Source organism: Strigops habroptila, chromosome 7, assembly GCF_004027225.2.
Source record: "Strigops habroptila isolate Jane chromosome 7, bStrHab1.2.pri, whole genome shotgun sequence".
NCBI lineage: Eukaryota > Metazoa > Chordata > Aves > Psittaciformes > Psittacidae > Strigops > Strigops habroptila.
The window spans coordinates 63,205,389-63,228,731 of record NC_044283.2 but is presented as its reverse complement, the minus strand read 5'-3'; the positions used below and the strand labels follow the sequence as shown (position 1 = coordinate 63,228,731).

At 39.1% G+C, this 23,343-nt stretch overlaps 1 protein-coding gene across 6 annotated transcripts in view; it reads right to left on the bottom strand.

Annotated features, from left to right (window-relative positions):
- Positions 1-1,543: 1,543 nt before the first annotated feature.
- Positions 1,544-23,343, bottom strand: part of SLC10A7 (solute carrier family 10 member 7) — a 144,074-nt gene continuing 122,274 nt past the window's right edge. For 5 of the 6 annotated variants that reach the window (XM_030491790.1, XM_030491791.1, XM_030491795.1 and 2 more), the window contains 3 exons: positions 8,978-9,123; positions 5,603-5,641; positions 1,544-3,190 (listed from right to left, as the gene is read on the bottom strand). In XM_030491790.1, the coding sequence (XP_030347650.1) occupies positions 3,074-3,190; positions 5,603-5,641; positions 8,978-9,123 (302 nt within the window). In that variant the 3' untranslated portion in view covers positions 1,544-3,073. Of the gene's footprint in view, positions 5,642-8,977; positions 9,124-23,343 lie in introns of all 6 variants that reach the window. The other variant, XM_030491793.1, reaches the window with a different exon arrangement.

The window sequence follows — 23,343 nt, the reverse complement described above, 5'->3', positions numbered from 1 at the left end:
GCTGGGGGGGGGCTGGGGGGAATTTAGGTTGAAGATAGGGAAATAAAGACATTTTATCACTTATTTAATCAAACACTGTTGACTAGAAGTGGCAAAACTACATGGGGAAAATACCAGGAACTACGGTAGAATTTTGTAACATCCTGGGTTTGGGCCGTGCAGCAGACAAAGGACACTAATTGGGAAGGACTGCAATCACAAACACTAAGAAACGGAGGGAGCACAGAACTGCAAAAGCTTTTGTCAATAGAATTTCATACCCAATTATTGTCACAGGACTTCCAATTTTATTTCCTGCAATTCTTCTGGCAAAAGGCCAGTTCTCACATGACCTCCATATTTTTTTTAATCTTATCAATGAAATTGTCTTTCCTTTGAGGCAGCCCATTTTCTTACCTTTTGAGAGAGATAATTTTCCTTAGACTCTGGTACCATTTCATAAGAAAACTGACCATAAATAGGAAGTTTTCATTTACAGAGATAAACTAACATCAGCATGCTAACATCACAAAGCCTTTGATTTTGTTGCAATTATAGTAGATGGAGCTCACCCACACAGGATGTTATCCAAAGAGGCTTTTTTAATTATTCTTCTTAACTGGGTGAAAAACGGTCGTGCCAGGTGCCAACTTTGAACACAGGTAAAAAGCAGACGATACGCACCAGCACAGGATCCTTAGGAGATGCATGTCCTCTTCTGTGTGGTGCAGCTGTTGAGTATCTGCTGTCTCTCTGAGCAGGGATCACAAGCAATTTTTAATCTCACGTCTGCTTCTGGTCTGGGCTAGCGACACAGAGTTGATTTGAACCTAGCAGATAGCCTAAGAATTAACACGTTATGCTATTACTTGACAAATCCTGGTGTTGGGATCAACTCCGTGGGGCTCTTTTCTGTGTAACAGTGCCAAAGGCCTTCGACCTACCTGCCCTCCCTGTCCAAAACTGCAGTCAGTAGGGTAGGCTGCAGGGAGCAAAGCCTGATTCAACAGCAGCTATTGCTCATTTTCTTGTCACTCTCTAGGTCACCGCTGGCAGAAATCTCTGCGGAAATGCATCTAAAAATATTTTGAAAACTTGGCCTCCACTGATGAGAAAATTAAGTGGTGACTCATGCTCCCGTCAGCTCCAGACTTGATTACTGCAATTTGATAGACTCAGAAGCTGATATTCCACCGAGACTGCAAGTTGCTTAGGGGAGCAGCCGAGAGGCCTCATTGGCACCAATTGTTTCCAACACATCTCTCTCATCCTTTTAATCGCTAACAAATTTAATTTTACTTCTCACTGAAGATCTCACTCTCCACCTTTCTGGCAAGAGAACAATTTAGAGGCTGCTTTCATGACCCCTGTTACAGCTCCAGATGCCAGCATGAAGCATACCTGTTTGTAGCAGTGCCTTGCACTTGCATCTCCTGGCGTTGCTTTCCCTAGTCCTACACATCTAGAGCCATTGGACAGTCCTTTTCCGTGCTACTCCGGAAGATTACTTACCGTCCTGCAGGGAGTTCTGTGTTGAATGACAAAATTACAGGAACTATATGCATAAACTTTGACGAATTTATTTAAAAATGCCTCCTCAAAGAAGTCACAGTCTAATGAAAGCAAGTGATAACATGGTTTAAGCAAGAAAACAGGCAAGAGGAGACAACCTCCCTCTGCTGACACTGTTCTGATACGATGCTCCTTTGGTCTGGGAGACTGGGGCTACCCGTGGAAATAGGACAAAAGAGATTCGGTTTATTAGATGCTGGAAAGGGCAGGCCATCAAATCTAAAGTAAAATACTCTTCATTTACTCTCATCATGGCTACATTATCACCAAGCTTTGTTAGAACAATGACAGGGCTTTTCAAACAGCTTCCACAGGGAGACCGCTCTGCAGCTTAACAACTCTTTAACTGGAGATGTGCAAGTGTAACCAAGGGCAGAATTTAGTCTCTTGTCTATTTAACATGTTTGCAAGGGACTGTATGTGTTTCTGGCACTTTATAATAATAGTAATATAAATGCATTTGGGTTATAACAAAATAGAGAAACTATGATTTAGCCCTTTACTGCGTTGTAATCCCAAATGCATCAACATCTATTTAAGTGCAAAATAGTCTACAGTTTACAAGTACAATGCTGCAATCATTTGCTCTAAAGGTTCTGTGTGAGATTACGATTCAATACAAAACACAATTCAGTGTCTGAAATTTCATTTTTAATGTCAGAATAACATAAAAAAAAGTAGCTTTTTCTCCATATGCAGTCTTGCAAAAAAATGTATACCAGGAACTTGGTCCTTTCTAGTGATTTCTACATATGCAACTGCTCATCTCTTATGCACGTATGCACTTGCACATAAGTAAATGTGCTTGCAGACAGACAATATTTCATCTTGCCTTCTAACCTCCTGCTGTCAAGATATTGCCACAGAAAACCGCACAGAAATAAAACTAACAGCTCCTCTTTCCCTGACTTCCAGAATAACGCAGGGAACTGCTTCGGTAAAACCAAGCTGCTGGATTGCTCTTGGTTTGCTCTGTGAACAAGCGCAACTGTGCAGCTTCTGCTGAGATTGCCTTTTCTGTCATATAATCTATTCACACTAACTAAAGGATCTGTAAGAAAAAACAGAACCACAGTTTTGATTTAAACACATGAAGAAATATTTATCTTGGACCAATTACTGGGGTCATCAAAAGCTGCTCAATTTAGTGCACAAAAAGGGAAAAAAAATGTTTGAGTAACTCAACACAAAGTGCTAAGATTCCCTGTGACCTATGGTGTGCTCTTTTATTGTTTGGGTGTTTTATTCCTCTGCTATCATTAGGTGGGATTATAGAGATGCAGATCAGAACTGTTGAAGATCAAGAAAATCCTTATGTTTTAACACGGGCAAAGGTCTCGCTTGCCATCAGTTTTTGCCTGATTATGTTCAATACCAGATACCTCTCAGTTAACTTTAAAGCCAAGAAGTTGAAAAGATTCACAACAGTTCTAACCCTCTGCTGAAAAAGCAGTGGAGTTCAATGAATTAAGTTTCAGTTGGTGATAATTTACAGTATTCTGAGGACTTTCTTTCCCCAAGTTTAGTTCATAAAATATTTCCGTACAGTTGAGGGATAATCTTTTAAAAGAACAGGTGAACAGTTCAAAAGCTTACCCACAAAAGAACAAACCATAGGTAACAGAGGTAAAAAGCTGACCTAGAGAATAAGTATTTTTCTCTTGTTTTTCGATTAACAAAATTGAATTCGAAACCATTCTGTTTATTAAAGACATATAGACATAATAACAGGTCACAGTTAAACATCTTAACAGTCTTTAAACATAACAGAATTGATATGCATCATTAAGTTTCATTAAGTACGAATTCAAAATATATACTTCAGTTTTGCTTTATGTTCCCTTTAGACCAGCACCTCCAACACTTGTAAACGATATTTAGGCTGCCCCAAGCAATCAAAAAGGACTTTGTAAAGGCTTTAACAAAACTCCATCGTAAACCAGTTTAAAATATTCTTAAATGTAGAAAAAAATTAACAAAGAAAAAAGGACGTGTTCAGTGGAATCTAAGCAAGTTGTTGGATGTACTGAAAGTTGGATATTCAGGACGCAGAGGTAGCTCAGTTAGGGTACTTGCAGTGTTCTGACTAGTTAGCATTGACATGACCATTGTATGCTTGAACTCTTCCTGTGTATTTAAAGAAAGCGAGTGCTCTTGTTGGGCCTGTTGCTTTGCCATTCAAAACCAACAGAAACAGTCATCAATTTCAGTGGGATTGGGATTAAGTCCTTATATACTTGGGAAGTTCAGGTTTATGGAAACAGAACAAAAAGAAACTCTCCTGTGTCTGGACTGTCTGCCGCAAGCAGGGTTTTTAAGCTCAGGAATTAAAGAATTCAGCATGTTGTCACCTGGTGTACCTTCATTACACAGTCGTTTTATTGGTGATGACAATTTTGAGCAAGGTGATGCTGTCAGCTCTCAGTAGTTTCTCACACGGCATCAGAGCATTCTTGCACTGATGGTTAGTACTGGTAAAGCACTGATGATTGGTACTGGATTACTTTCCCGTTGTTCACAGGAATAACGGACTAGGAATAATAGACTAAGTAAACCAAACACAGTTTTTTTCATGAAGGCAAAAGGATATGAATTTCACATGCCTATTGTCATACATATGATCTTTAGCTTGTGTAAATGGCTATAGCGTTATTAGAGCTATGATAATTTACATCTGCTAAAGATCTGCTGCTAGGTAAACTGCACTCAGCTGCACCATTAACTGCAATCTTAACCATGACACATGAAACTTCTGCATTTATATTGATCCCAGTTTGACCTATTTCTTTAATTCCTTTTAACAGTTTAATGCAAATTGCCAGCCCAGTTTCTGCAGATGGGTACACCTCAGAGGCTGAGCTAGAGCACGCTTCTGAAATCTTAATCTCCCGGATAAGATGCAGTGCTGGCTAAATGTTTAAATATATGCCTGTGTTCCTTTCTCTTCGACACTCCTGTTAGAAATAGTATTTTGTATTCTTTTTCTATATATAAGTTTTTAAAAAAGAGTAACATTTTATTTTTTAAAAAGTGGTGGCTGATTGTCAAATTAGCTAAGATAGCATTTCTGTTACTAAAAGGATCCTTTCAACTGGGAGGGGGAAAAGTCAACTTGCTTGTCCTCACAAGCTATTATTCATTACCAGTACAGCAATATGGAAAACATAGCTTGGCTTACTACAGTAAAGGCTCTGTTTCAATATTAGCATCCTAAATTCTGTCACTGCGGGTCTCCATGCATGGCACCAGGGGAAGGAAAAGAAAAAAGAAAACGAAGAATTTGTGTTCTTCAGGGGTAAATTATAAAAGATCTGCTAGCTGCAAACACAAATACTTCACTCAGAACCCAAGCACCAGACCATTTCTTTGAAGAAGCTTATGAGGCATTTAAGATATACAATGGCACAATATCATACAATGGAATTAAAAGAATTTTCTTGAGAAACCATTAACTTTGAAGGAATGTCTAGACAACTGTGTCAACAAATGCAAATAATTCATGCTTCTCAGCTTCTATCCAATGGATGGCCCCATGCTGAGTATACACAAACTCAGAAGAAAAAGGCATGTCACAGTCATATGACTAGGGAGTGTAACAGAGTCACACAGAAATTCAAGTCAATCTTGAAAAAAAAGCCTTCAGAGAGCTCTTCCCCAGGGTAAGCCAGCAGTGGGATAAGCTTCTGGTCATTTTGGCTAGTTTAAAACAGAGACTTTCAGCTGGTGCACCCTGGCTCAAAGCAGGGGCAATGGAAGAAACAGCTGTTAGTCATGACCATTCACTCAGTTAGAAAAATAAAACCTAAAGGATTCCAAAATACTGTACAACCTCTTGCAGTAACCAACAAAGTGGCTTCTGGAAACAATGCTTTTGCCAAAAATGCATCTGTAAGGCACTTAACAAGTATCTTTTTAATATATATATATATATAAAAAAATAAAATATGCACTGAAGCAACATTCACAAATACCCAGTTGTCTCAATTGTCTGTGTGTACAGTATAGTACATATATACATTCACTGTGACACAGGCCATCTCCGTAATTATACCTTCACGGGTGCTTTGGGCTGCCTGGTTAACTTCAGTGCCTGTGAACAGTAAACAAAACAGTCACTTTTTTATATCCTTCAAACACAACCAACAGCACAAGACAAGATTTTTCTTTATAAGGGACAACAAATGCTGTGTGTACTCCTGGGAGGCTGAGTGAGGGGTTGGCATGCAGCTGACGGGCCACTCTGGGTTTTGTGATGATGTTGTTACCTCTGGTAGCTCATCACAACCTCCTCATACATAGATAGCCTTAACAGAGGAACCACAAGGAATATGGTTACAGTGACAGTGAAGAAAGCTGAGGTGGGTCTCAGATGTCTTTTAGAAAGCAGCAGTTTGGAGCCCACTCAAACCACTTGTGGCACAGACACAAGAGCTTCTCACACACTTTGGGAAACATTGCAGAGAAAGTTTCTGCCAACATCTTTGTGTTCTCTGGCCTCCATCCATATGGCTTGAATCCTGCTCAGAGTATAGTCAATACTGCAGTGGTGGGTGTCGCGCACCTCTAATGTTTATACCTTCCTTTCTAAGAAAAGGTAAGAATAAGCCAAAATCCATCAGTCCAGAGGTTAAGATAAGGGGGACACCTGATGTCTTTGTAGCTCTAGTCTACTCTTACTAAGGAGGAGAGAAACCACACGTTTGTGGTTTATTTATTTTGTGTTTAATTGCTACCAGGGTCCAGCTCTGTGTTCCCCACAGGGCTGGCCAACTATGGTAGCTGAACTTTTTATTCAGTGTGTGACAGAAGTTCAACTCAAACGATAGGCGATCATGCCTCTAGTTTGGCAGGAAGCAGCTTGTCTAAATTCGGAGGCAAACGTGACAGGCTTAAAAGGCATTAGGTTTTCAGCTGTTCCTGCATCCCGGTATGGTCACTGTAAAGCATGCCTGTTGTTGGTGTGCTCTGTATCAAAAAAGCTCAGTTCTTTCTATGTGGGATGAATTGGCTTGAGCGAGAGAGAAATTAGTGAAATTTGCTAATTCCTGAAATATAGAACCTCTGTTTACCTTAGCCTTTTGGGTGAAGTGCCCCAACAGACTGGCATTTGCCTGTTCAGTGAGAGGATTATTGTTTCCAGAGGGTTGGCTAAACAAGCAATTTTTAGTCTGAGAGATGTCTGATGGGTCTTATTATTGTAGCTATTAACCTTTAATATTGTACATTTAAACCTTGTAAGCACTGCTCCAGCACAAGTCTAAACCCTTAAAAAAATCCAGATCTTTAAAAATGAATAGGCTCTATTCCCCTCAGAAACACCAGCTTTCAGAAACACCAGCATTTAACTATTGTTAAATCTAGCCATTTGAGATTAGTCTTTTAGATATTATTCAGCAAGAGACTTTGGAGAGAGACATCATTCCACATTTTGTTTGGGGAAACAATTTTTTAACTTTGTAGTTTGGCAGATTCTGCTGCCATATTTACAAACTAGAAATACCTTAGTGTAGATGAACCTCTAAATATTTAAATTCAATTTCATACAACCAGATCACATGTACTATCATAATTAAGTAAGAATGTCACTGCAGTTGAGTACTGTGACTGGATAACCGTCTCCCCCTGCAAGAGAGATGCCAAAATGAAGCCAAGGTGTTTATAGAAAATGAACATCAAGGGTGATGATGACATGTTTATTTTCAAAGCGGGAGACCATTATCCAGTCACAACATTCACTTCTATTATACTTATTGCAACTGTACCAGACCCAACCTCATTGATTTTTTTTCAAAGAGTAATTAAAATAACATTTGTGAATAATACAAAAGACCAACTAAAGAAACTGCTGCAACAGAACAACAATCCCCCAAAGTGGTTCTACAGTAGCATTACAGTCTGATTAGCACAGGAGGTTTATTTGATGCTTAATGAATAAGAAACTAGTGCTGGTGAACTGTAAATCTCTCCAGTACTGGCTGACTTTTCTGATGCCCTGCTTAAAGGCTGTGTTAACTTGCAGCAGTTAATCTGACAGCAGCCCCTAAAGGCCATTACCACGCCTGAGGATCAGGGAGGTCTGGAAGAGCTCCAGCCCCACTCCTGATCCTGGCAGCAGAGAGCAGTTAGATGCTGAAAAGAAGTCGCATTGCAGGGATTGTTCTGTCACCAGCAGTGTCTATTTAAGGCTGTCTTTCTGAGGGAATGGCATAGAATTTTCTTTATACAACCTGTGATGTCTCCCAATAGTTTCTGATAAAAAAAAAAATCATGACTTTCAGACTGATGGAGAAATGACATAGGATTCTCAGATTTGCATTTCTGGATGCTAAGAAAAGTATATATTAACAGGATCTGATTTCTGGACTCTGTTCCTGAAATTGAGGGGTTTTTTTTACAATTCAGGTAACCAAAAGTGGCGCCACATAAAAATCACTGATTTGGGGAATTTTAGCATTCAAGTTAGCAAGGTGACTTCAGTGGAGTGAAGCTAGTAAAATGGCAGCTTGATGGGCTTTGCTGACAATTGGAAACATGGAAGTTATATAAAAACCCAAACATTTCTCCACTGACAAGTGGAGAATGCAGGGTACTGGTGGTGCTGGGCTTCTCACAGTAGGTCTCGACCTTCAGATAAAATGGCTGTGAAAGACTGCTTCAGTTGCCACAGCTTCTTGATCCTTATTATCTCAGAACAATAAGGACAGCATTACAGTCAGTTGCACGGGTTAGCTTTCTGTGAGGTGGTTACTACTGTTCTGAGAACCTGAATAAACCCATTGCAGTTATTTCATATAGATCACAGAATGGCTGTCAGATGTCAATAGCTTCAATTTGTACTGAAATATGCATCATTTCAATCAGTGATATCAATGCAAATACCTCTGAGTTATAATCTGTAATCCTACAAGCTATCCCCTGCCATTATTTTGGCATGAAATGTGATGCCAGACTCCTGAGGACTTCTTGCTATTGTAAAGAGTGAACCAAGTGAAAAACCAAAACAAACCAAATTAGTTTTAATCCTGCTTCAGTTCAATTCAGAGAGTGCCCTCATTTTACCTGATCTAACCAGCTCCCATGCCAGTGGACAGATCTTTGCCACTTCTCCATAAGGGAGCTCCAAAACTGTGATTATTAGGTAAAGATGGAGCCATTCTTATTGGGCATAATCTGACTGAATTAATAATTTAAACTGACCATAGAAGTCTAACTTTGAGATCTGAACCTTTTTGGAGCCAAGAAGGATAAAGTTCAGCTTTTTTTTTTTTATACCACTGTGACTATTGGTGTTGCAAAGGAAGTAAAGAAACAGAAAAGTCCCTACCATGGGATCTCCAAGAAGGAACCTGAGGAGTTTAAGATGTGTTTAGGTATTTTTTTCCTCATAGCACACTTTCCATTACAAATAAACCCCATCAATTCTTACCTTTTGCCTAGAAACCATCCAGGATTTTATTGTTGGTACCAACAGACTTCCAAGAAGAATCTGAGCAGGATGATAGATGAGTAAGGGGACAGAAATTAAGGACAGGTGCTCATAACCCGCAAATACTATCTTCAGCATTGGAATCCCTGCAGGCAGACAAACAGGAGAGAGACTTTCACCTCAGATTTTGAGCTCCAGATAAAAGCATAACATTTTATGTTGCGTTGACATTTCACCAAAAAAACCATCTGAAAGAAACAAAGCGAAGACTCAGAAGTTTTATGTAAAAAACCCCAACACAAACAAACCAGCCAGAACGTGAACAAAAAAAAAATACATGGCAGAGAAAGGTCTGTGGCGTTAAGGAAGGAGTAGTGGAATGCCATAAAAGAACTAATTAAGCTAATAGCTGTCCAACTCCTGCTGAAGACTTGATATAAAATACATTCTGCTATACCATGACTGTTCAGTTTCTGAGCATACTTATGTCCTGCTTATTTACTACTTCCTCTCACTGTGCTCTGTTTTGTCCTCCGTCCAACCTGTCTGACTCCTGCTTGTAACTTTTCTTCAGTCTGTTCACCACTGGAGGAGCATTGTGTTTTCCTGGCCAGTTTTCTCCCTGCTGGTTGGTGAGTACCTAAATGACAGCTTCCCCTGCTGATTCATGCAGTCACAGGGTAGAGAGTTAAGTACTCTGCAGGTCAGTGCTCAGGTGTTAGAGAACAAAACTGCTCTACTTATGTGTTTAAGAAGAGATACAGCATGAGAAAGAAAAGGTTTAGTGAACAGAGTGAGCAATATGAAGTGGTCATGCCTATGAAGAGTTAGGGAGCAGCTGGAGTACAGAAGTTGCTAGATGCTGGAAGAAGTGAGTATTAAGAGCTAGAGATAGGAGGTTTTTCCTAAGAGTTTGAATTTGCACTAAACAGTGCTAATTGTGTTAGACATCCCCATTAATAATTTTCCCACTTGATCATGTGATATGTAAAATTAAATCTGATTAAGTTTTGCAGTAAATAAATCAATTATGTTTACTTTGAACATGCTGTTGTTCAAAATTACCCGTTTAAACCTTGGAACCTTGCTACCATGCTCTACAACTCACAGATGTGGGCAAAACTTGCAACCATCTCTGTTCCTTGACCAGACACTTGCATAGCTCACCAACAAGAGCAGCTGTGATTCCACAGGAGCCCCCTGACAACACACCTTATTTTCTCTCTCATCTTAAATGTCATTCTAGGAATCTTCTGCCAGCATCAGCCTTGCACCAAAGCAGGCTATAGTTTTCACAGAGCTCATTGTGTGTCTCCTTTCTTAGCAATGACAAAAAGCTGAGCTTTGTGCCACATGCCCTCTATTCCTCCATTAGTAGATGTTTCAGATTAGCCAAAGTAGCCATGTTTGGGTAAACTTTTCTCTATGTCTTGGATAAGTTCCCATTCCCAACACCTTTTTAGGTCTGCCTTAATAAAAGTTGTCTTCTCCTTATGTAAGGAAACAGGTTATTTGTTGAATATTACTGCTCCACCAGTGCCTCACCATTTCTGACATGTCTAGGCTTGCTGAAATCTTCATGATGTTTCCACAGCACCAATTCTTGCTATTATTTTGATTAGCTTTATGAGATTTACTACTAATGATCTTGTCCCCATACTAATAGCCTTTACTTACATGGCTATTTCCAAGAAAAGAGTAAATCAAATAAATAAAGGCTCGTGTGCATAATTTGAATATTATAATTACCTTCAAAAGAACATCATGGACCTATCACAGAAAAGGGTTGCTTGTTATTAATACTGATTTCTGAGGCTTGGAAATAGACAGTATTTGGATAGAAATTAAATGGGCATTTGCATTATATTAAGGAGTGTAATTTACTTCAAATGGCCATCATACTGTTTTTGTAAACAAATAAAGGTTTTATTGCCTGTTTCCAGGCAACAAATTGACCCTTGTGCATCCTTTTCTGTTCTCTAACCACAGAAGAATAAACTAGAGTCCCAACCTATGAACATGCTATATTTATGTTCGTAAGACAGTACCTGGGGTTTTGGTAGTGCAATTTCATCCATAGATCCAAAACCACTAGTAAGCTGAACAGGACTCCTACAGAGAATCAGAGAACACTAAAATGACTAGCCTAAGATCACACAGAAAACTAACGGCAGAGACGTGAACAGAATGGATCCGAAATGACTGAGACATGATTTAAATTACTGTGTATTTTCTGAAAGATAAGAAAATCGAGCCTAAAAGGTAAATTCTCTAGAGGAAAGCTATTTCAGTAAACTAGGAAAAGAAAATTAAAGTTGTCAAATATAAATACAAAATACTGTAATTAGTGTGACAATGTAATTAGATCACTGGGTGGAAAGAGATTCTTAATTCACAGCTTGTTTAAATACATGTCACAACAATAGGTTCCTGTAAGCTACTAATGTGCAATTAAAGTTCCTGTTATTTACCAGGAAAAACTAATTGGTGAAAAGAAGAAATAATAATAATTTTTGCAGTTAAGCGTTATTTCATTGGAAATAAAAAGCCCTGTTGCCTTTTTATAATTCTGATTTTTATAATTCCAACTTTGCCAGTAAGCAGCTGTCTGAGAAAATATTTCATGACAGAGATCCAGAGAGTACAGTCACAAATGCTTGTGTCAGTAATATTAACACAAAGCTAAACAAACCAGCATGGGTTTTATTTATTTTTTTAAAATGATGTCTAAACTTTTTTGTAGCAATGCACAGTAACTGCAAGCCTCAGTATGGCTGCTAATGTTTTCCAAATACACAAAACTCATGCAAATTCCTAATTAGGATAAACATTTTAATGGTTACTTTTCCCCTCTCTTACAAAAAAAGAAAAAAAAAAACCCAAAACAAAACCACAAACAAACTACATATTGTTTATACATATAAACCAAAACCAAAAAAAGTGAAAACTGAGTTCTAGCCAAAGAAAAAAAAAGCAACATTATAATGCCTGGGCTGATGCTGTATACTGAATCTTAGCCTGTAAAGCATTTTCAAGATGAGATTATGTACTAAGAGCAGCCATAAGAGAAGCACTGAGTAAAACAGTATGTCATGAACAGGTGTGGCTATAACAAAACTAATAGAGTGAGACGAATTTAAATCTTTCAGATAGATAGCAAGGAATGAAAATGCTAAGCAAAATGGCTATGGTTATTTTTATTTCTGATTGTCGTCTCTTGTTTTCCTCATTTTTTTTGCACAGCAACAAATCACATATATTAAACCCCAGACCACTACCTTAGTCTTAAGTTTCCTCAAAGTACACAGCAGCTCCTACACCCCATTCTCCACCCTCTACCCCCACCCCCCATATTACTAGGGTATTTATCTGTCACCCGGAGACAGGCTGCATTCACACGTATAAAAAATAATGCCTGTAAGGATTTTTCGTTTTGTTTTTACAGTGCCATTAATCATGCTTATCTGTATTTCAGGGTAATTGGACTCACTTTTGTGGGTCTTCGTCTTGATACTGGAGGAGAAACACTGGCATTATCAGTCTACAGACAATCTTTTTGTTAAGTTTTAAGTTGCTGTCATGGTCTGAAGGCTCGTGCCACAAAACCCCATTTATGTTGCTGCGGTTTATGAAGTTTCAGGCTTTCAGCAGCTTGGTTCAAGTCCTCTGCCAAAGACCCACACTCACTACCTATCATGATCACTGAATGACAAAATGCTCCTCTGTGGTTTGGTGCCAACTTGGACAGCTTTGCTCCAAGTAGGGGTGTAACAAACTGTTGAGTTGCTGAAGTCTTTTAAATAGCCTTATTGCATGAATGTGCATCCAAGTCCTGGATCAGAGCTGGCCACTGTGACAGGTGCAAGTCAGGGTTGTATCCCATCCTCTTCAAAGAAAGAGGAAATACGGTACCCAGCTGGGTGAGGAAACAGCATCTCATCTGGCCAGGACTACAGAGAGCTGTAGCAGAAGGAAGGGAGCACTGAGTTCATCCCACACATACCTCTTACAAACAAGATCATTAGTATTCTCAGCTTTTTACCCTGAATTTCCTCCTTCTCCTTTGTTTTGCTATATTTCTCCTACCAGTGCTCCCCAGTGTTCCCATCTTCCTCCTTGCTTTTTGGCTCCAGTATTCAGGGGCTCTTTTTCTGTTTGTGTTTTCTCTCTTCCTCCTTTTTCCTTCTCCACTTCCCTCCTTCTCGTTTGCTTGGTTTTGCTTCCCAAGACCTTTGATTCTGCTCACTTGCAGCAGTGTAAATTTTGGGTACTTCCACTAAAATCACTCAGTTCCACTAAGTGCAGTAGGCACTAAAATCACAGTCCCAATGCAACTGAGAGAAGTGAGTTAGGCTGTGTGGTATGGAGTACATTTAATTTTTCTCCCTGTTCGTGTCCTCACTCAGCCCATTTCATGTAAGAACTTTGCAAACCTGAGGAAGACCTACCAAGCGAAAAGCCGTTTATCGTGACCTTCAACAACAATAAGGAAGAGTGAGAAGATTGCTCTTACAATCTGCTATAAGAAAGTCCTGTTTGCTCCCCATTGCTCCAGAGTATTCCAGTTTGGCTCCAAGGCTGTGTTTTATCAGCCCTGGTCAAAGGCCACTCTTTCTGTAGTAGCCTGCACAACTCAAAGCTATCCTTCCTCCAGTTTTGCACCCAGAGTAATCTCCCATATCCTCCCCTTTTCCCTCCGCTACTTTCAGATTTCGTAGTCACCTTCTTAAAAGGCACATAAAAATACTATGCTGCACTTCACTACATTTAGTTAACTGTAAAATAATAATAATAAAAAATCCTAAAAGATGTGAAGGTATTTTTAAGAGAATTTAAATATAGGACTCTTTTCATCTAGCTATCACTGCAGTAATATAAATGAAGCAAATTAATTTTAATGCTCCAAGGTACTGATTCTGTGTCACTGTCACTGACAGGATCCAACTAGACTTTATGAGATGGCATTTGACTTTATGGAAGTGAGCACTATGCACGCATTTACAATTTTACAGGGACTTTAAGCTGTCATGCTGAAAAATGTTTATAAAACATTAATCAAAAAATGCCTCTTTAATACAAGGCATTGTCTGAAAGATGTTAGAAGGCACATATTGTAAATGGATTCTTTTTCTGACTAAAGTAATTTCTACCAAAAGCCTTTCCCCACTGCTATACAAGTACACAGTGTGGAGAGATAAAGAGCACTTTCTCAGCACATTACTACCTGATCCAAACACTTGGGAAATCACTAATGTACAGCATGCCATATTTCCATGTCACACATGACACATTTGTCTAAAATTACCCAACAGAGTTTGACATTGCAGCACATTCCATAGCAGAGCTTTCAACTGACATCTGCCAAGTAAGAACTTCAAGTAGGAGCTTTCTTCTTCTAACAAGCAAGTAAGAGTTTTCTTTTATCCTATACCCATGACGGAAGTGATAAAACAATAAGTACTGGAAATCAGGGTGGGTTTTTTCTATTTTAATATGTTTATTTTATGCTTGCTGAATGTGTAAGCTCCCCTTAAAGCACTGTTTCATCATTTGCTGTTTTCTATCATATTGCGATGGGTTCAGAGAACTTAATAGAACACTTTTATTACCACTGAAACATAGGCCATTATCTCCCACACCCAAAGCAGAATTATTGCTAGATGCTCTACTTACGTACTTCACTGTATAGGTTTTTCCCCTTCAATGTCTTCATAACAAACAAATTATCCTAAAACTTTATTGCTTTCATTACTGAAACACATTCCAAATCACAAAATGCTGCAGCATTTATTTCTTCTCAGGAAAAGAGGTTTGCGGCAAAACAAAGAGGTCATCACTAGGGCTATGGAACAACCAGGCACCAAGGATTCAGAATGCCAAACCACCCTCACAAAGAAGCAGTGAAAAGCCTTAGCCTCTGGATTTTCAGTTCTCCCTTCTACTTGTCTATACATTTCAGAACTCTCAGTTGCCATCATTTTCAAGTGCAATATACAAAGTTGAATCAAGTGTATGATGGTAGCTTCTCTGACACTCTCTGCACTACTCTCTTTCTGAAGGATCCTCTCAGGGGCTGATGTGAGGGGAACATTAGTAGGTCAAATAGCTATTTCTATTTTTTGCAGTTGAAAGAAGACCTGTAAAGAGGAGCATATATTGCATTAAACTGCTCCTAAGCTGCCAGAGCGGGTTTTTTTCTGCGCTTATCCCTGCAAAGGCAGTGCCAAATGAGCACCTGAAATTTTACCACCAAGTTTCAGAACAGTATTGCATGCAGCTGAGTGAGTGCATGGTGGGAAAGGGTGCAAGATCTGAGCAAAATCCAGTTTAGAGGATTAGAAAAAGGTTGTTCATACAGGTAGCTACCAGAATGACAAGATGCTGCTAATCTCTTGTTTGAAAACTTTCTTAAGGGTTTCCCTGTTTCTTCCGAGGCAAATCACATTGCTGTGGTTAGTTTTGAGGAGATAAAAGTATATATACTATGCCTATCCTCAGTGAAGACTAGCCAGGGATAGATGTTTCTTGCCCTTGTTCAGACTGTTATGAGATACTGAGATCACAATAGGAGAAGATGCTTTTGACAAATTAACTGGTTAAGGATTCTTTTTCCTGTATCCACGCCCTCTCCAAAGCATGTACTGAACTCAAGTTAAATGCTTTTCCTTCAGGACCAATTTTTTTCAGGAATAAGAATAGCCGAATGATATCTTACAACACAAATATTTGCTTGCTACTGAGTATTTCCATTTCAGCTGAAGAAAGCACCTTCTGATGTAATATGAAATCACCTTTCGTTGGGGGGACAACAGAATACTTGAAGCTGAGCTACTAAAACAAGAGCCAAGCTCCTCCTCAGGCAGAAAATTCCTTAGAGAAAGATTTGGTAGTTCTTTTCCAGCCCCACTCCAGCTGTAACTCAGATTTCTTTTGCCCTTAGTCCTAGCCAAAATAACCTTGACCTTGTAGTCATTTTGTACTCTGCTAAGGAATGAAGGCTGAGAGAAGTAATAGACAACCTTTTCTACTCTCTTGTCCAGAAGGAACAGTGTCATGGTAAGATTCCACCTTCAGTGGCTAGACAATGGTTTACAAAAGTACAATGGTCTGTGGCATTTTTGGTTCATCACACCTTGGTGACAAAGCCTAGTGTTACCATGGAAATCTAACTTTTGCCAGTAGGTATAAAGAGACCATCCATCAGCACAACCACAACTGTCTCCAGGTGATATGATGCTTGGTTTCTGGTTGGGAAGGATCTGCAATGTTTGTAGCAGTTGAGACCACATTCCCCTTGCCTTTTTGCCCACATACATGCTGTATGAAGACTTATGCTTAAAATATTTTCAAGGAAAAAAAGACAATTTTTTTCACTATGTTTTCATATGTCAGGTCAGTGATAAGTGTAATGGAAAGCAACAAACAGGCTCACAAACTGGTAAAAACCAAGTATCTGAGAGGAAGGCTTTACAAGGGACTGGTGACACATTAAGGGAGTCTGGAAGAGCTGCAGGAGAAAACTGCAAAATGGAGCACTATCCTAGTTCAGTTTGGAGCTCTGCATGGATCCTAATCTTCAAAGTAATTCTCACCTTCACCTCTCTCCTTGGGAAAGAACAACGATTTATCAAAATATTCAACAAGCCCTTGCGTTACATTAATATCTAGTCCTACATAATGTCTAGTCCTCTTCTGGAGGACTAGAATTACTGGGGCGGCTTTGTACCTAATCAGAGTCATATAGTCACATATTGGCTATATAATTATGCTAGGATGCAAGAATTTTGCTGAGCCCCACACTATGTTGTAAGGGACTGGACTGGTCTAATATTTAAGTAAAGAAGAAAGAAGAGACATGAATGAGAAATAAGATATTTCTTTTGCCATAACTCTAACAAGAATAAAAAAAAGGGGAAACAAAAAAGAGGAAAACCTAATATGATCTGAATGTTTTTACTCATTCTTTGGGTAACTGGCTCACTATACTCATCACAGAAATCAGTAATTTAAGTGCAGTTAGTAGGACACAGCACATCTTGATACTATCAAAGTTTTAAGTAAAAAGTACAGTTTGTCTATTTCTGAGTTTTCAGCGAGTGCATTTAGATTGGAAGTGATGTTTAATGAACAACATAGGCAATCTTACCAGCTGCTAACGATGAAACATTTAACACCAACAACTGAAGACTAGTGCCTTAGACTCCAAAACACCTCCACCTGTCTGACAATCTGGTAGTAGCAATTAGGTAACAGGGAATTCAAGAACTAATTGAACCACCATAAGTAGTATATTTTATGTGTAACTTATCTTTAATTTGGCACCACGACGTGGGCATAGCAAAGTTGTAAGGTGATCCTCGCACTTCAATGTTTTTTATTGCTCAGATGTCAGTTCACTCTTCATACACGTAACATACTCAAGGGACAGGGTAAATTCTTCCCTGTAATTCACTAGCAATATCTAAGCTATGAAGTTTAAATGAACAGAATTTAAACACTCATTCTCTTCTCTGTGTCTTGTAGCCAACACTTTTTGAAGGCTTAACAGGTTAGACCTACTAATGAAAGGAATTCTGGACAAAGAGATTGACCAATGTCCTAAAACCACAAAGCTGAGATTCGATTAATGTGATTATTTCTTTGAACATTACTGCCCTTTCCACACGTAGCTGAGGCTAAGATTTCTCTGCATTATATGTGGATTTTATTTACATGTATTAATAAAAAGTCATTATAAACATGTTTTATAGTTATTCTTATTATATTTGTAAACACAAGCAGGGAAGGATTATGCTCCAAACTCTTTCATACTACCTTTTAATAGATTTTTGTAAACCTTTTTTCCTCCTGAAATCTTGTTTCAAAGGAAAATACGATACACAAATTCATTATAAATGGTGAAAGAAGAAAACACTTATTTTAATGAAGAAAAAAAATATGTTAGGAACACTAGCATAATTTTTCTTTTAACTGTCTTCATCTGATTTCAGTGGCCGAGAGAATATATGAAGCCAGACTTTAGTGCTTCGGTCATTTGGGAAGGCATTTTGAGAAAACAGCTCGCTACCTAGAAATCCTGAGGGATACTATTTCCTACTCTAGAACTCTATGGATGAGGGTTACGTGTTTGCCAATGGTCATGGCAGCTTTTAGAGGAGGATCTCTCTTCCAGATTCCTAAGGCTATCCTGCAGTAGGGGATTTCTAACTTTTGCTGCAGCTGTTGATTTTTCACATCTTTGCACCCGCTGTTTTAGAAGTGTTTGGAGTCAGCAGCTCAGACTGCCTGCCAGAAGGCGCACTGAGAGCAGCAAATGTAGATGCAACTCTCTCACAGAGACTCAACATCATCTTCAATACTCGCCAGCTTTAGTATGGGTGACACTTGTAGCCTCTGCCAGCTTGAGGTAAAAAAAAATAAATCTTGAGTTATGTCCAAACGTGAATCTTCTCAAGGGTAACCTGTCAGCTGTCTGCTGGATATAATGTAGTTTCTTAAAGTAGATAAATTAGCCTTAACTGTTTTCAGCAGGGAGGGAGAGCTCTTGTGTCATTATCATTTTACAGATGGATATGTGTGTTTGTTTATGTTTTTCTTTATTATAAAGAAGTATGAGCTTGCTGTCATTAAAAACCTGCAATCTGGTTTTTAGTGTCTGATCCAATTACATGTACATCTGGGAAGACACACAACCAAATAAATAATTGGAGAGGTGCAACTCTGAAATGACAATTGTTATTCATCGATCTCTTTCTGCAAGTTGAGATTGAGAGATGTAAACTTCAAGTGAATGAGATCTCCTGGGTGAGATTCTTCAGTTCAAACACAGTAAACAACTGTTGTCCTCTGATGCACATTTTAGTAGTGCTGGAGGCAAACTTTCTAAATATTAATAAAAAACCTATACAGATGAAAAGGAAGTCCTGGGAGCTGGTACAGAATTTCTTGCCACATTCTAAGTCTAATGAAAGAAACATATGTTTCAGATCAGAAAGGAAAGGAGATTCCCTAATTTACGCTAGTATTTCCCCTTCTGGAATCACAGAGAGGTCAAAATTGAGTAAACTGCAGTAGATTAGACATGCTATATGGCGAATCTTGTGGTTATAAAAACTCCGTGTCCGAAAGCCACTATAACTCACTGGACTATGCCATTTCCTACTTTCAGATTGGTCTGCAGCATATTTCCTTCCTGAAAGTATATCCCGTAGGGATGCTCTGGTCTGAAAGAGATAAACACGCAGCCCAGCCACGTATGTGAGTAGCAAGGGAAAATAAGAGAGATGCTCTGGCAGATACATCCCAGCAACCATAGCCTATTCAAAACTGTCAGTTTGACTTCTTGCAGAGACAGGCCCTTCAAGTGAGTGGTGGCCTTAGTATTAGAGAAATGTCTGTGCAAACATTCATATTATTCCTAATGACAGAAATCTTCAGTCTATATTTCATTTTGCTAATATTCTGATATGTCAGCTGTGCTGGAAATAGCAGCACTTCCCACACAGTCTTTGGGGTCTACTGAGAAAGAAGACATACCACTTACACGGTAATAACCTGACTGATAATATTGTTCAGTAGGAACCAAACATTGTTTCTAGAGGACTGCTGAGCTAGAAAAGGCAATCCATCTGTCCTCAAGTTGGGCTACAAAAAAAGATGTTAACGTGAAAGAAGTGCAGTAGATTCAGGTGATTCTGCTCTCCCTGCTATCGTCTCATGTAACACGAATCCCTCTGTTCTTGTCTTCCAGAGACAGGGAGAGGACTAAGAGAAGGGGAATCACAGAGCTGAGGAAAAAGCCCATTTGCTCCTTCCAAGCAAATGCTGGGCAAAGACTGAAAATATGAGAAAAACTTTTCATTTTGGCCCAAAGAAATACCGCATCAAAACTCACTGAAGGTTCTAGCAGCCACTAAGCCCCCATGGATTTCAGAAGCAGGAATGGGAGACAGTTTCTAACTCTTTGACAGTAGCAAGGGGTACATACTGACCCAGACACAGCCTCCACAAGACACTTGCACTTTCAAGCATATTCCTCCCATCAGCTTCCCTTCTGCCCTACCAATTCTAGTCAGAGGAGTAACCAGATCATTTTCACATTGCACTATCAGACACACAGGGAAGAAATGAGAGTTAAAAGTCTGTAACGGGTAAGAAAACACGCAAATTCAAGGACTAATAACACCAAGAAGTATGACATGATGCCAGGTGTAATGTCTCCTATTCAACACTCATAGGAAAATTTCAAAAGTGAAAGAGACAGTATCAAAAGTCTTGCTATTAAAAACTGAGAGAGAGCAATGAGCCAGATACATCTGAACACTCACCTAGGGCAATGCACCTCATTTTACCATCTTACTTTCTATAACAGAGAATTATTAAGAGATGCTTCCTTTTTAAAAATTAAAATATCTACCTTATCTTAATATAAGTTAGAAAATTTTGGCATTTTTCTGACTAAAGGAGAAAGGTGATTATCACCTCACAATAAGAAGAGCCTGCGCTGGATTAGTAAAGCATTTCGTTTCGGTGTAGGAAAAAACAGATGTAGCAAAACCCCAGCTAATATTAAACAGCAGTGGTTTAGGCTGTGCAAATATATTATTTATCTCTGAAAAATCTTGTAAGGGGATATCTGTAGAGAACATGAGTAAACTATAGATAGCTGTGAGCAGATTGGAGCTATATGTGAGCACTCTGTCACATTGTGCAGCTGGGGAACTCGGGGGAAGGCATGGGCTGATTAATCCATAGCCTAGATGATCTGCTCACAGACAATTGAGCTGCCTGTGAATGCGCTTGTGCATTTCAGCAGGCTTTTAAGAATTGTTCAAGTACAGACTACCAGTTCCCGACTTGTGCAGTAAGAAGCTGAGTATTTAAAAAATAAATCTGAATTAAATTAAAACATTGCAAAATAAAATTAGCACTTTGCCTTTTATTTGCAAAATTAATTCTATTCTTTCCTGAAAGTATTTTTTTAGCCTAGAAACTTCGATTGCGTTACTTTAAGAATTCCATGGTGAAAGAACTGCTACATTGATAAATCCAAATGAGGAAGAGTGCACTCTGCATCATAAACAATACCCTGGTTTTATTATAAGATGCTGTTATTTTTGTTTCCTTTTTTTTTTTTTTTTACCAATCTTTCATCATACTACAGTACTAACATTTGCACTTGTGGTAGCCAAACTAGGCAGCAGTACTCCATTTTCAACTGATAAAATAATTTTACATAGTAGACACAAAGAATTAAAGTGGAAATATTTTTTTTACAATCCTGCATTTTACTTCTGGAGTTGTAACTTCCAGCTAGCAATTCTCTCTACAAAAAACAAAATAATGTTCTGTACTTGGCTGCAACTTTTGTGTAACTGCAAGCAACAACTGCAGTATTTTTTTAGATGAGCCACACTGATAGCTTTGCACTTCCTTGAGGCCTCTTCTCTTCTCACTGAATGAACTCCAGGGAATGGCATCATGTCGGGCTTTCCAGATGGATTATGTGAAGCCATAGCTCAATGTCATTTTCAATAGCAAGGCTCATAATTAAAGGTCAAATAGTCACTTCATCTGCAATCAATCAATAGAAGAAGTACTAATACTAAGTACTAATCAATCAATGGCAAATGCACTAATAAAAGCCATGCATCAAATGTCTGCATATGTGTGTGCTCACATGTACTGTGCATATATGTGAGTAGGGAGAAGGAGAGAAAGAGAACAAAGTGTAGGTGAATATGCCAGAGGGCATTGTGAATACTATATTTATCTTCACTCCTTGTAAGTTTATATCCTGTTTTACTCATTGAGTGAAATACAAATAAACATTAGTTTTTCTGCATATGTGATGTATTGTGTTAAAAAAACCTGCCAAAGCACCCACTTCTATGCAGAAATATCAGCTTGTGTTCCTAACTAAGAAACATAAAGGCACCTACCCTGTGTAATTTGTTCTTACACAAACAAACCCTGCACTCTGATCTTTGAGACAAAAAGTGCGTCAACTGTTCTGTCTACAAAATAAAACCCAGCATATGGGAACAGCACTCATCTCCGTGCAGAGCAAGCACTTATTCATGGATTCAACAGTGGAAGTGGCAGTTGGCCTCATGAGCATGCACTGCATGGGAATTAGTTGGTTTCATAATATGGTGTGGGAGAAAGTGACTTACAAAAGTCTTCTCATGCCTCTCCTATTACCACTTCTGAAGCTTTAAAGCTGTCAGCTCTTCTCCCACTTTAGTCGGTGCCATTCTAAGCTCCCCAGGGAATGGGCCAGACATACCTATTTGGAGTTTCACCTGCCAAGCTGAGAGAAATCAGTTTCAAAGTGAAAGAACAAGTGTTGGGGGGTCATTTATACACTACCACTGGAATCTTGAAGACAAACAAAGCAGAGCTCCACAACAGATGTGAAACCAGACCCTTGCTTTCAGGCATTGTAATGACAGAGGGAGAGGGAAAAGCTCTCTCTGCCACAAGCGAATGCAAGATTTCTCATTGCATGGTTTATATAGTAGACAAATACGGATATATGTTTATATGGATGAATAGAAACATGACAGAACAACAAAAGAGTAACGGCCAAAATGCCTATGTCTATTCTTGTTTCTTCTAAGATCAGAGTGGACAAGACTGTGGTGTGGATAGATTTAGCTGTCATTCAGAAATGGCTGATCCTTAAAAACAAATTAGACCTACTCTGCTTCCACCTTCAGTGAAGGAATAAGTGCTAGCTGCTCTGATTAACATTCCTGTTTATATCATCAGCTCAGGGGCATGCCTCACTGCACTACAGCTCCCTATTTCCATAGAAATGTGTGTTTATCAGCTCTATTTTATCTGGACCTGGTACTAATACCGAAGAGAATAAAATACCAGCAGGTTCAAAGCAGCCAGCTTGGAACTGATACACAGCAGGCACACCTATATAGTGCACACACTGTAGGGGGTGCACACAAGAGCAGCAGGGCCCTAAGGCTTACCAAAGATGGGCTCCCAGGCACTGCCAAAAAGAGCATTTGCCCATCAGGGATGGTGCTCAATTCAGGACAAGCTGCTGCTGGCCCCATGCAAGACAAGCCTGGGTGCCTCAAAGAAACCTTGACAAAGCTTAGCCCCAGAGATGGAATACAGCAAGGGGAGCACAGGTCCCAGCAACCCAGTGATCGCAACACAGGTCCTGAGAAGTAAGGAAAAGTAGTGCAAAAGTGCAAAGCCTAAGTACAAATTACATCTTGTGCCTAGCTTCCTAGGAGGTAAACTTGCTTTCTATGAGACACCAACTCTTCAAGGATAAAGTAAAGCAGTCTGTCCTGAAGCTGACAAACAGAACAATCTGTAGCTGAGAAACAGTCACATAA